At 61.8% G+C, this 10,922-nt stretch overlaps 2 protein-coding genes across 2 annotated transcripts; both read right to left on the bottom strand.

Moving 5' to 3' along the window:
• Positions 1 to 499: 499 nt before the first annotated feature.
• On the bottom strand, positions 500 to 3,581 carry Lcn8 (lipocalin 8). The gene is given in 8 exon segments (XM_046465660.2): positions 500 to 593; positions 1,205 to 1,230; positions 1,326 to 1,415; positions 1,489 to 1,593; positions 1,864 to 1,937; positions 2,346 to 2,377; positions 2,380 to 2,484; positions 3,492 to 3,581. Coding segments are annotated over 8 exon segments (534 nt in total). The 3' UTR covers positions 500 to 581.
• Positions 3,582 to 6,495: 2,914 nt separating this feature from the next.
• Lcn15 (lipocalin 15) lies at positions 6,496 to 9,453 on the bottom strand. The gene is made up of 7 exons (XM_058585858.1): positions 9,376 to 9,453; positions 8,916 to 9,055; positions 8,773 to 8,843; positions 8,455 to 8,565; positions 8,002 to 8,098; positions 7,854 to 7,865; positions 6,496 to 6,616 (listed from the first exon to the last, which is right to left on the bottom strand). Exons 1-7 carry the CDS (start codon positions 9,451 to 9,453, stop codon positions 6,496 to 6,498), a joined length of 630 nt encoding a protein of 209 aa, XP_058441841.1.
• Between the last annotated feature and the right edge of the window lie 1,469 nt (positions 9,454 to 10,922).

The following is a 10,922-nucleotide window of genomic DNA, read 5'->3' as shown; positions in this document are numbered from 1 at the left end:
CCCCAGCACCCACATGTGGGCAGGCAGCGATGGGCCGGTGGTGGGGTGAGAGTAAGGCTGTTCAGGTGAAGTCAGGGTGGTGGGAAGACCAGGCAGAGGGTGGAGGAGGAGCCACATCCAGGGGGGCCTTGGACACAACCACTGTGGGGTTTGAGTTCTGGACAATAGGGAGCCATGGACGAACACACAGAGGAGTGTGGACAGGTCTCCTTTTATTTGTGAGTCCTGCTGAGATTACACCAGGACCCCTGTTCACCGGGCCCCAGCCTGGGGCTGCATCCAGCTCTCCAGGCAGGACAGACTCTTCCAGGGGGAGGGGGATGCTTTGGGCCCGCTGCCCTCGTAGCCTGAAAATGGCAGGGCTGGGCGGGTCCCTTGGGGGCAAGAGCCCAGGGCTGCTGTTCCCACGTGAGGCACATACTTGGCAGAGCAGGTGGGTCTCCAGCTGCTCCACCTGTCACACCCAGCCCCAGTCCCAGGAAAGACACTGGGCCGTGGGTTTGCCAGTGGGTTTATTTTGAAAGCTGGTGCAGGTGGCCCCTGGGGTGGGGCTCAGCCGCAGGACCGGGACAGGAGCTCCTCTAAATCAGCTCCTGCACACAGAAGGGGGTGCTCAGGGCTCTGGGCCACTTCCAGGGTCCCGAGGAGGGGTGGGCCAGGGCTGGGGACCCGGTCCCCCAATTGCCTGGCTTTGGCAAAAATCCAGTCCCTGAGCCTCAGTGCCTCTAGCCACAGGTGGGGTAGTAGTGCTGACCACTGGGGACTGGGCTGAGACAAGGTGGGGACGCACAGGTGGTGGGTCAGTGCAGAGCCAGACACAGGGCGCCACAAGTGGGTGCTTACAGTGCCCATGCCCCACCCCACACCCGGACAGGGCCTGAAGGGGCAGAGCCACCGGCAGTCCTGCACAGCCATGATGGACAAACAGAGGAGATGGGACCACCTTCCTCTCTGCCCCCATCTCTCTCTCTGCCCCATACCCCCAGGGCCCCACTTGGCAGCTTGGGGTCACCACCCTGTAGGTGCCAGCTCTCTCCAAACCATAAAATGGACACATCTCTGGAGGCCCCATCAGTGCTAGGTGTCCTGCTCAGAGGGTGAACGGCCCTCTCCTGCCCCCGGAACTAGCACCAGGCGGCTCCCATCAGGGCTCGGCTGAGCCGGGGCTAGGGTCTTCAGTGCAGACCGAGGGGTGTGGGCTCACCTCCTTCAGGAGCTTGGCACACCTCCCTGTGAGACAGGGCAGTGTGAGGTGCAGGCAGGAGGCTGGCGGGCCCCACCCAGGGGCTCAGCCCAGCGTCAGCCTCGGAGGGACCTGAACTCACTGTGCCGTGACACCAGGTAAAGGCCCGTGTCTGCTGTCAGCTCCCGGAACCTCCAGAACCCAGGCTCATCCTCCCTGTCCAGGCTCCGAGCTGTGGGGCCAGGGGATCTGGGCAGGCAGTCCCGGGGAGGGCGGGGCAGACCCCCCACCTGGGCAGAGCTTACTGAGGTACTTGAACACGTGGAACTCCTTGCCCTGCCATTGCAGGGACACTCTCAGGATGGCGTAGTGCTCGTAGTCTGTGTCCAGCACGTGGATCTCCCTGTGACCTGCAGGGCTCAGCAGGGTTGGGCAGCCTGAGGGGGTGACCTAGGAAGCCAGGCCTGCAGGGCCTAACTTCATCCTGTTCCTGACCAGCCTGGGACCCTCCCGTGATGCCCTGGGAGGCGGAAGCAGGCCCTGCAGGGTGACCCAGGGTGCTTGAGGGGAAAGAGGGCCTGCGCCCAAGGAGCCTGGGAACAGGCCCACGGAGCAGCAAGGCCAGGAGTTGCTGGGCGTGGGCAGGAAGCTGCGACCCCCGGGCAGGGCAGGGCACTTACCAGGGAAGGCAAACTTCCCCACAGCGGCGTCTCTTCCTGAGCCCACCACTTTCTCTGTGGTGCAGCTTCCCGAGCTGGAAGGCAGCATGCGCCCCTCAGCCCCAGCCGCCTGCGCAGCCTCCTCCCCCAACAGCGCTCCTGGGGGGGAGGGAGGGCCCCGCCCCGGCCCCCAGCGGGACGTGCTGCAGGAAGGGCTCCTGCAGGGTCCCCGGTCCTGAGCCCTCCAGCCGCGCCCACCTCTAAGCCCACTTTCTTTTCTTATAACCTGGTGGGGCTTCATCAAACCCCATACTTATATTTGGGGAAAATGCCGATCTAGGAGTCTGGGGGTCAGCTTTCTCCGGAGCTAGAGTCCCGGCAGGGGCACAGGGAGGGAGGGCAGGCACACCCTGTGAGGGTCCTGCAGCCACCAGCCACACGCCCCACGCCGTCCCCTCGGCAGGGTGCCCTGGCCACGCCTGGGCAGGGTCCCAGGCTCTCACTTGTTATACGCAGCCTTCACGGTCATGTGGTCATGTTCCGGCCACTCAAGGTGATGAACAAGCCCTCCACCTTCATCCCGGCATCCAGGGCCATATTGAACTCGGAGGCCAAACCAACTTCCCGCCAGAACCCTGAAATCTGGAGAGAAGAGCTGCAGCCGCCCTGGCTCTGAGAGGCCCAGCTGAGACTCCATCCCTGGACTCCAGGGTGCATTTCAGAGGCCACAGGCACAGAGCTGGTGGCCAGAGACCTCAGAGGCAAAACAGCAAGATGTCTCAGACCTGCTTGTCCCCACTAGAGTCATCCTTCTCAGAGGTCCCTTCAGACCATCAGGCGGTGATGCCCCTCCCACCTGGCCTTCTGGAGCAGCCGCAGGGCCAGCTTGAGGTGCCCCAAGAGAGCTGGCCTCTGCTGCCTCCAGGCCTGGCGTGTGGGGACATGAGCAGGCCCTGGCTGCCCGCAGGGACTGGAGAGCAGAAGAGCATGTAGAACGCAGGCCCAAGTGACTGGGCCTCTCACCAGGCTGGCCCAGCAGAAGAGACCCAGCCCTGCCCCCTCGCTGCGAGAGGGCCTCCCTGCCACCAACACGCACCCAGAGCCCGAGGTGCCATCTGAAACTCGGAAAACGGCTGATGTTACAGCAGTAAATGACTTGTCTCCCTGACGTCTGTCCTTCTGAACATCCCCGCGTGTCTGGCCTGTAGGAGGAGGACCAGGACAGAAGCCCACAAGCTGCCCACCCAGGAGAGGGCCTCCTCTGGCCCCACCGCCACAGTGCAGAGGGCAGGGGTATAGAGGGAACCCTGTCAACCTGGGGGGCAGTCGGGGGCCACCTGGGACCCCAACCCTGAAAAACCTTGAGGACCAGCCAGCCTGGCTGAGGATGGCAGGCACCTGCTGTCACAGGGGGCCCTCCAGAGGCCTCCGGAGAGGAAAGGCTGCAGAGCTCAGAGCCCCCACCAGGGCCCTTAGCTGTCTGCCCTCCTGGGACACTGACCTAGGCAGGTCCTGGGGGCCCTCAGGCAGCTGTGCCAGCACCAACTGGGAGTGAGGGGCCTGCGGTGCCTGAACACTCTCCGGCCCCTCCTTGCCCAGCTCCCCACTATCCCCTGCTATCTGCCTGCAAGCCAGGAAGGAAAAGGCACCTTCTGCAGGTCTAGGTCCACCAAGGTGGACGCCACCCGCATCCACACCAGGAGCACGCTCAGGGTGGTGCCTGGCCGCCTGGCCGCCATCACAGGCTCCGTCTGGGTGCCTCTCTCCCACAGGGCCTGGGCTTATATTTGGAGAGTGGGCAAGAGTGCGCAGCCACCTGGAGGACGTCATGGGCAAGTGTGGCTGCCAGCTGTCCCAGACTCCTGGCGGTCAGCACAGTGCCACCTGGTCCCACTGACGCCCACACCAGGGAGGGGTTGGCCAACAGCCAGCCTTGCCTGCCACCTTCCTGCCAGGACGTTGGTGGGGGGGGGGTTCTGAGGGCCTGACAGGAGGAGCAGGCCCCACCCACACCCAGGGGGCTCAGCCCACCCACCTCTGGGGACGCTGGGGTTTGTGGGTCTGGGGATAACAGAAGAAGCATGAAGGCCTAGGCCCTGGCTCAGTCCAGCCTATGGCCTTCTGCAGCCAGTGGGTGAAACGCGAGGGTCCAGCCAGCCCGGCCCCAGGCATCAGCTCTTCCCCACCATGCCCGTGCCCCACGTCCCCACGCTCACCAATAACATACCTGTGCCAGACCAGGATGAGCAGACAGAAATGCAGGGCACCACACCGTGCCCCTTTAACCTGGGCAGGGGCAATGGACTCTCAGGGGAGAGGACTGGTGCCTCTGGACACTGACCCCTGGTCCCTGCCTCCTGCAACAGAAATCAGAGAGCGGGTTCGCCTCCATTTCCCGCTGTCAGGGACAGCTTCCAAGGCTGCCACGCAGAGCATTAACCGCACGAGAGGTGACACTCTCCTCCAGTGACGCCCTGCACCCCTGCACCCCTACCCTGGCCCTCTGCCTCCTCCTGACTGTGTCCAGCAAACCACCATCTAAGTCCTTGCATTTACCAGGAAAGAGTCTCTCAGGCCAGAGATTTTTTTAAGGCAACTTTTATTTTCAAAACAACTTTATTTGCGACACATATTTATAAAGAAAAACCCCCTCACCCTCTGGAAAGAAATTAAAAAATAACAAAAGCCTCCTTCTACCTTTGGATTCCCACCTCTCCTGCTCCCTCCCAATGAAAGGGGAGGCGAGACCAAGGTGGCCAAGGAGCACCCTGGCCATGCAGCCCTTCCCCCAGTGAGCCTGGGGAGGTGACAGACTCCGGGGCCAGGGCTCCAGCTCCCAGAGCCCCTCTCAGCAGAGGGCAGAGGGGCCTGAAAAGCTCAGCTCAAGAGGAGTCCTGGCCACTGAGACACACTCAGCAGGGGACCTGGCTGCTGTGGATACTGGCAGGTGCAGGGGAACAAGTTAGGACAGGGTGAGCAGAGCTGGCTAGCTCACTGGAGCCCAAGAGGGGCACCCAAAGAGCGGGGATTGCAGCGGGGAGGCTGAAGATGGCTGACCCAGCCACAGGCTGGCTGGCCAGGGCTCCCAGGGTGGCTGCAGAGGGGCCGGGCAGGGCTGCCCCATTCTCCCTGTGAGTGCTGCCTTGGCCAGGACGGACAGGGAGGGCGGCCCCGAGGTGGAGCCCCTGGCCCTCTGGGTGAGCAGGAGCAGGATGGGGCTGATTCCCCCGGGGCTGATTGCTTCCGCTCCCGCTATTTGAGTGCCACAGGCAATGGTGAGCAGAACCTTCAGCTCCTTCCTGCTCCCCACGCTCAGGCCTTGAACTAGGCAGGGGTGCGGCAAGGACAATGGCAGTGATGGACCCTGGGAAGGGCATCCCCTGTACCCCACCTCTCGTCAAAGGCAATGCGGAGGGCATGTCCTGCAGCTCCACCCCATGGATTTGAACCCTAACCTGGCCACTTGTCAGCTGTGTGACCTTGGATACCTTGCCCAGCCTCTCTGTGTGTGCCTGGATGTCTTCATCTGAGAAACAAGGATGGAATGGGGTGGGTACATGTGTCCCGGGGGCCTGTTATGGAGCAAGCAGGCCAGCTAGCCAGCTGAGATCCAGGAGTGTGCTGTTGTGTTGCTCATGGCACTGACCCATTTCTGGGGCTCTCAGAGGGTTAGGCCAGGTGCCCCCGATCACGACAGTGAGCAGTGAAACCCAAGCAAGCCCAACTTCACGGTCTGCCGCCACGCCCACCCAGCACAGCCCATGGCCAGGGCCTGTGGTCACAGGGTGCCTGACCATCCCGTAGGCCCATGAACCGCAGGGCCGGGCAGAGGTGCCCCATTCTCCCTGTGAGTGCTGCCTTCCCACCTCCTCCCCGCCTTGGGCTGCCAGCAGAGCAGGGCTGGAGATGGGCCTCCTGTGCCCTCCCCAGGATTCTCCAAAGAGTGAGGAGCCAAGAGGCTGCAGGATCTGTTTATTGGGTGGGAAGAGGCCCCAGATCAGGGGAGGCAGGGAGGGAGGATGAGGGACAGCTCTGGGTGGCCCGAGGGCGGTGGGCTCACTCCACGTCCATACCTGGGGAGGTGAGGTTTGCTGCTGTGGACTCCCCCTGTGAGGAAAGGCACAGCTGATCCTTCTCCCCCACACAAGGGGGCACTGCCCCCCAGGCCAGCACCCACAGGGCCAGGCACAGCTGATCCTGCCCCCAGCCTTCTGCCGACACAGAAGCCCACATCCCATCACCCCTCACTGTCCTGGAGGCCGCAGGCTAGAGGTCCCCCCGGGCACCACCGCTGCCTCCCAGTGCCAGGGGCTGGCCCTGGACGAAGGGGCCAAGGAGACAAGAAGGCCTGAGTCCCCACCCCATGTGTTCCCAAAGCCACCAGACAGTAACAGGTGACTCTGTGTTCAAGATGTCCAGACCCAGAGACAACTAAAGCCCCAACGTCCCCAGGAGAGAAGCCACGAGCCCACTTGGAGCTCACCAGAGAAGAGTCAAGACATAGGAAATGGTGACAGCAGATGAGGACAAAATCAGGCTGTGGAGCTGGAAAACGCCCTCCGTGTACCCCCCACTCCAAGCCCCCCACGCAAGACAGCCCCAGGTCCCCACCTGCTGCCCAACGCTATCACATCCCACCCATTACTTATGGCTTTAGGTGGGTGCCCAATCCTTCAGGAGCTTGAGCAAGGTGTGGCCATTTTCTGGCACCTGGTCTGAGGAGGCCTCCCCAAACCCCTCCTGCATCAGAGCCCCAGGTTCCCGGGACCCAGCCCTGCAGTGGGCAGGGAACGAGAGGTGTCAGGTCTGCCCTCAGAGACAGGACAAAGACTCAGGCCATCCCAGGGGAGGATGCAGGGAGCCCAGGGACTGTGGTGGGTAAGCAGTGTCCCCCAAAACTCCACCGCCTCCTGGAACCTCCACAAGGGCCCTTATCTGGGAACAGGTCTTTGAAGAAAGCATTAGTTAAGGATCTGGAGATCATCCTGAAGATAGGGTGGGCCCTAAATCCAACAATGTCCTCATAAGAAGGGGGCAGCCAGGTGCAGTGGCTCAAGCCTGTAATCCCAGCAGCTCAGGAGGCTGAGGCAAGAGGATCACAAATTCAAGGCCAGCCTCAGCAACTTAGTAAGGTCCTATGCAACTTAAAAATATCCTGTCTCGGTGCTGGGGATGTGGCTCAAGCGGTAGCGCGCTCGCCTGGCATGCGTGCGGCCCGGGTTCGATCCTCAGCACCACATACAAACAAAGATGTTGTGTCCGCTGATAACTAAAAAATAAATATTAAAATTCTCTCTCTCTCTCTCTCTCTCTCTCTCTCTCTCTCTCTCTCTCTCTCTCTTTAAAATAAAAAGTAATATTTCAAAAAAAAATATCCTGTCTCAAAATAAAAAGGGCCAGGGAGTGATTCAGGGATTAAGTGCCCCTGGATTCAAATCCCAGTGTTGGAGGGGGAAAAAAAAAGGGAGTAGAAGCAAGTCGAAGAGGAAGAAGAAGGAAGAGGAGAAGGAAATCTCAACCAGCAATGCCCAGGATTACAGGAGCCACAGGGAGGGGTAGCAGGTGGGCAGGCTCCCCTCAAGCCTCCAGAGGGCCCACCCCATGGACACCTTGACCCTGGCCTCCAGGACTGGAGCTTGTCCTGTTTAAGCCGCCACGTGGGTGCTGTCTCGGCAGCCCCCGCAGTCAGGACAGGCTCCCTGAGGGGACCCTGAGTCCCTGAGGCCCGGGACTCCCCAGGCAGAAGTGGGTGAGGATCTACACAGCAGGTCTCAGGGGTGAGAGGAAGCGAGGACCAGGGGCAGCCGGTGGAGGGCCTGGAGAACTCACCCTGTCCCCTGCCTGGGCAGGGCTGGGATGGGACTCCGGGGTTGCCAAGGTGCTCCCCTGAGGTGGGGAGCAAGCATCTGCAGGAGCAAGCAGTCCAAGAGGTGGAGATGGGAAGGCTGCCCTCCCTCCACATCCTACCTGGCCCCCAGCCTCCCAACAGGGGGCCAGAAGACCCTCCCTACCTCTCCTTGCACCTGTTGGGGGAAGAAGGGGTTGTGGGGCAGAAGGGGCTGGAAGGGCTGCCACACAGCATAGCAGAGAAAACCACCTGCTGCCCACCCCAGGGCTCAGGGCTGGGCACTGGGGTGAGGCTTGGCCAGGGTACCTGACTTGGGCAGCATGACCATCATGTCATCCTGGAGCCCCACTGTGGGGTAGAAGTCCTGGAAGGCCTTCAGAGCCTGGGGGCTGGCATCCTGAGTCCGACCTGGGGCACAGAGGGGTAGCTGTGAACCCAGCAGCTCCCAGGGCCGAGGCAGGCGACACCTGCCTCACTCCACTTCTTTGAGAGCAGACAGCAAGGTTGCCACCCTAGGTGGGGCAGGGAGGCTGACCAGGGAAGGTGGGCCCTCACCTGGAGAGGGGCACATGTTGTGTCTGCCCTCGGGGACCTCTCCAGCCAGCCCCCTCCCCATCCTAAGTGCTGTTGGTCCCCCGCCCCCTGGTCATTGCCATGTCCAGGCTGTGATTAGTGGGGGGCTGAAGCAGAAGGGGTGGGCCTGGGTCAGGGTGGGTGGGGCCAGCCCTGGGCTGGCCTGAAAGGGCAGGTTGGAGGGGGCTCACTGTAGAGCTGCACCATGGTGCTGAGAGCCCCCTCCAGCTCCTTGTAGATGTAGACCACCGCAAAGGAGCCATAGTCCGTGTCCGCCACACGCACATCCAGGTAGCCCAAGGCTGTGGAGAAGGTGCACATGGCCATAGAAGCAGGGCAGGGCTGGGCGACAACTCCCCCTGACCAGCCCACCCTGCTGCCCTAAGACCCAGCAGGTATCCTGGCCAAGCCCCACCCCAGCCGTCCTGGAGGGGGCGGGGCAGGGGGCCTCAGTGCAAAGACAATCTGCATCACCCCTGGGGAGCAATCCCAGTGCCCCCAGGACATACCTGGAACTCTGAAGTGGCCCTCGGAGCCCATCTTCAGGAACGTGGCATCCACCTGGGCACAGCCGTCAGCCCTGGGTGCATAGATGGTCACTACCTGCCAGGCACCCTTGGGTCCTCCCTAGCCCAGCCCACCCCAGGCTCACCGTGGGAATTCCATGTGGACGTTGAGACAGCCCCCCTTGGTGGCATTGATGTCCTTGGTGGACATCAGCAGATGATCCTTCTTGCCCAAGAACACCTTGCAGTCAGACACCATGGAGACAACATACCAGAGGCCCGAGAACTGCAGGACAGCTCAGTGACCAGCAGGCCTGACAGCAGCAGCCATACTGCCTTGCCCAGGGAGCAGGGAGACAAATGAAAGGCCAGAGAAGCAGGGACCTGCCTGAAGGTGGACAAGAGCTCTTGCTGCCCCCTTATGAGATGGGCCTGCAAAGGCCCTCAGCCCAGGGTTGTTTCTGGATTAGAGGGAAAGTGGGTCTGAAGCATGCCCTAGGCGGACCCACAACTGGCCCCGCCGCGGCAGCTTCTATTCTCACTGGTGATGTTTCCAGGGGGATCAGCCCCCACCCAACCCAGGCACACCCAGAGGAGACCCAATACCTTTTTGGCATCGAAGTCAGGTTGAACTAGGACCTCGGCCAGAGTTGCGGACACCCAGAGCAGCAGAACCAGCCTCATCCTCAGGCCTGATCTCCAGCCCTGGCCCCCAGTCCCCAAGCCCCAGAAACCCTGGCTTTATACCCTAGCCCAGACCTGGGCTCAGGAAGGGGCAGATGGGGAGTGAGCGGAAGGCTCTATGAAATGCCAGCCCTCTTTGTCCATTGTTGGGCACAATCACTTGGCTGTCCCCTCGGCCCCAGGGTCACTTCCTGCAGGGCTCCAGACATCCAGGCTCTCGCCTGACACACCAGCTGAGGATTTGTCCCCAACCTGCCAGGCACGTCACTACCCCATGGCCCCCCATAGCTGGCCACCCAGCCATGGCAGAGCTATCATGGCTTCCAGCCTCACACCCAAGCACCTCTGTCCACCCCCAGCCTGGCTGGGAGTTTGGGGGGCTGCTGGGAAGCATGAGGCCTGGGTCTGCTGGGGCCAGCCGGCTCCCATCCAGGGTTCCGGGCACCCAGCAGACCTTTCTCCCTCTCATCCCCAACTCAGTGCCTAGTCACCACTGGCCAGGCCTCTAGAGACCTCATCCAGGGGTAGCCTTTGCCAGCACAGTGGTGAGAGACATCTGGGCCCCCCCTTGCACCCCACAGCTGGGCTTCCTGAAAGCATGCCTGAGATAGGAGGAGGGATTAGGGTGGATTACGTATCCACAGCTTCCTTATCACCAGTTTCATAAATGTCCAGGTGGAAGGACGCCTGGGAGGCGCCAGGGCTGGTGGAGGTGGAGCTGAGGAAGGCCTCTCCAGCTGACCTCTGTGTCGACACAGAGCACCAGGGACCCTGGGCCAGGAGCAGCGCATGGCCTTGGTACACCCCACTTGGATTCTCAGGTCAGAAACCAGGGCCCACTCTGGAGGCCAGGTCAGAGAAAGACCCTCAGGCAGGCGCAGCCTGAGAACTGCTGTTCTGCACACCCTGGAGTCACTAGGGCAGGCACAGCCTGAGGACAGCTGTTCTGCACACCATGGAGTCACACAGGGCAGGCACAGCCTGAGGACTGCTGTTCTACACACCATGGAGTCACCCAGGGCAGGCACAGCCTGAGGACAGCTGTTCTACACACCATGGAGTCACCCAGGGCAGGCACAGCCTGAGGACAGCTGTCCTGCACACCATGGAGTCACACAGGGCAGGCACAGCCTGAGGATAGCTGTTGTACATACCATGGAGTCATTCAGGGCAGGTGCAGCCTGAGGACAGCTGTTGTACACTCCATGGAATCACTCAGGGCAGGCTGACCCTGAGACAACTTCCAGAGCCCATGTGGGAGGGAGATATGGCCCCTGGAGCATGTAGACTGAGAGGGACCTGGCATAGGGGACCTTCCACACTCAGCCCCCCAGTCCCAGCATAGCCACATCCCCAAAGGCCCCCTCCTGGGTGGACAGGCCCCCAAGTCTGAGGGCTTGATTGTGAAAGGCAAGGAGGGGGCACCCATATAGGGGGTCCAGGGAAGTCCAGGGGCTCAGCCATGGACA

Source organism: Marmota monax, unplaced genomic scaffold (genome assembly GCF_021218885.2).
Source record: "Marmota monax isolate L192 unplaced genomic scaffold, Marmota_monax_Labrador192_F-V1.1 WCK01_AAM20220418_F8-fsc00167, whole genome shotgun sequence".
NCBI lineage: Eukaryota > Metazoa > Chordata > Mammalia > Rodentia > Sciuridae > Marmota > Marmota monax.
The sequence above is the reverse complement of the archived record's forward strand: the minus strand, read 5'-3'. Positions and strand labels throughout refer to the sequence as shown.

Bases quoted from the DNA above. Each gene is read 5' to 3' on its own strand.
- Lcn15 (XM_058585858.1), bottom strand. From the start codon at position 9,453: ATGAGGCTGGTTCTGCTGCTCTGGGTGTCCGCAACTCTGGCCGAGGTC. The intron at 9,056-9,375 runs GTATTGGGTCTC...GCTGTCCTGCAG, and splicing joins CTGACTTCGATGCCAAAAAG to TTCTCGGGCCTCTGGTATGT. The intron at 8,099-8,454 runs GTGAGCCCCCTC...TCTGTGCCCCAG, and splicing joins CACCATGGTGCAGCTCTACA to GTCGGACTCAGGATGCCAGC.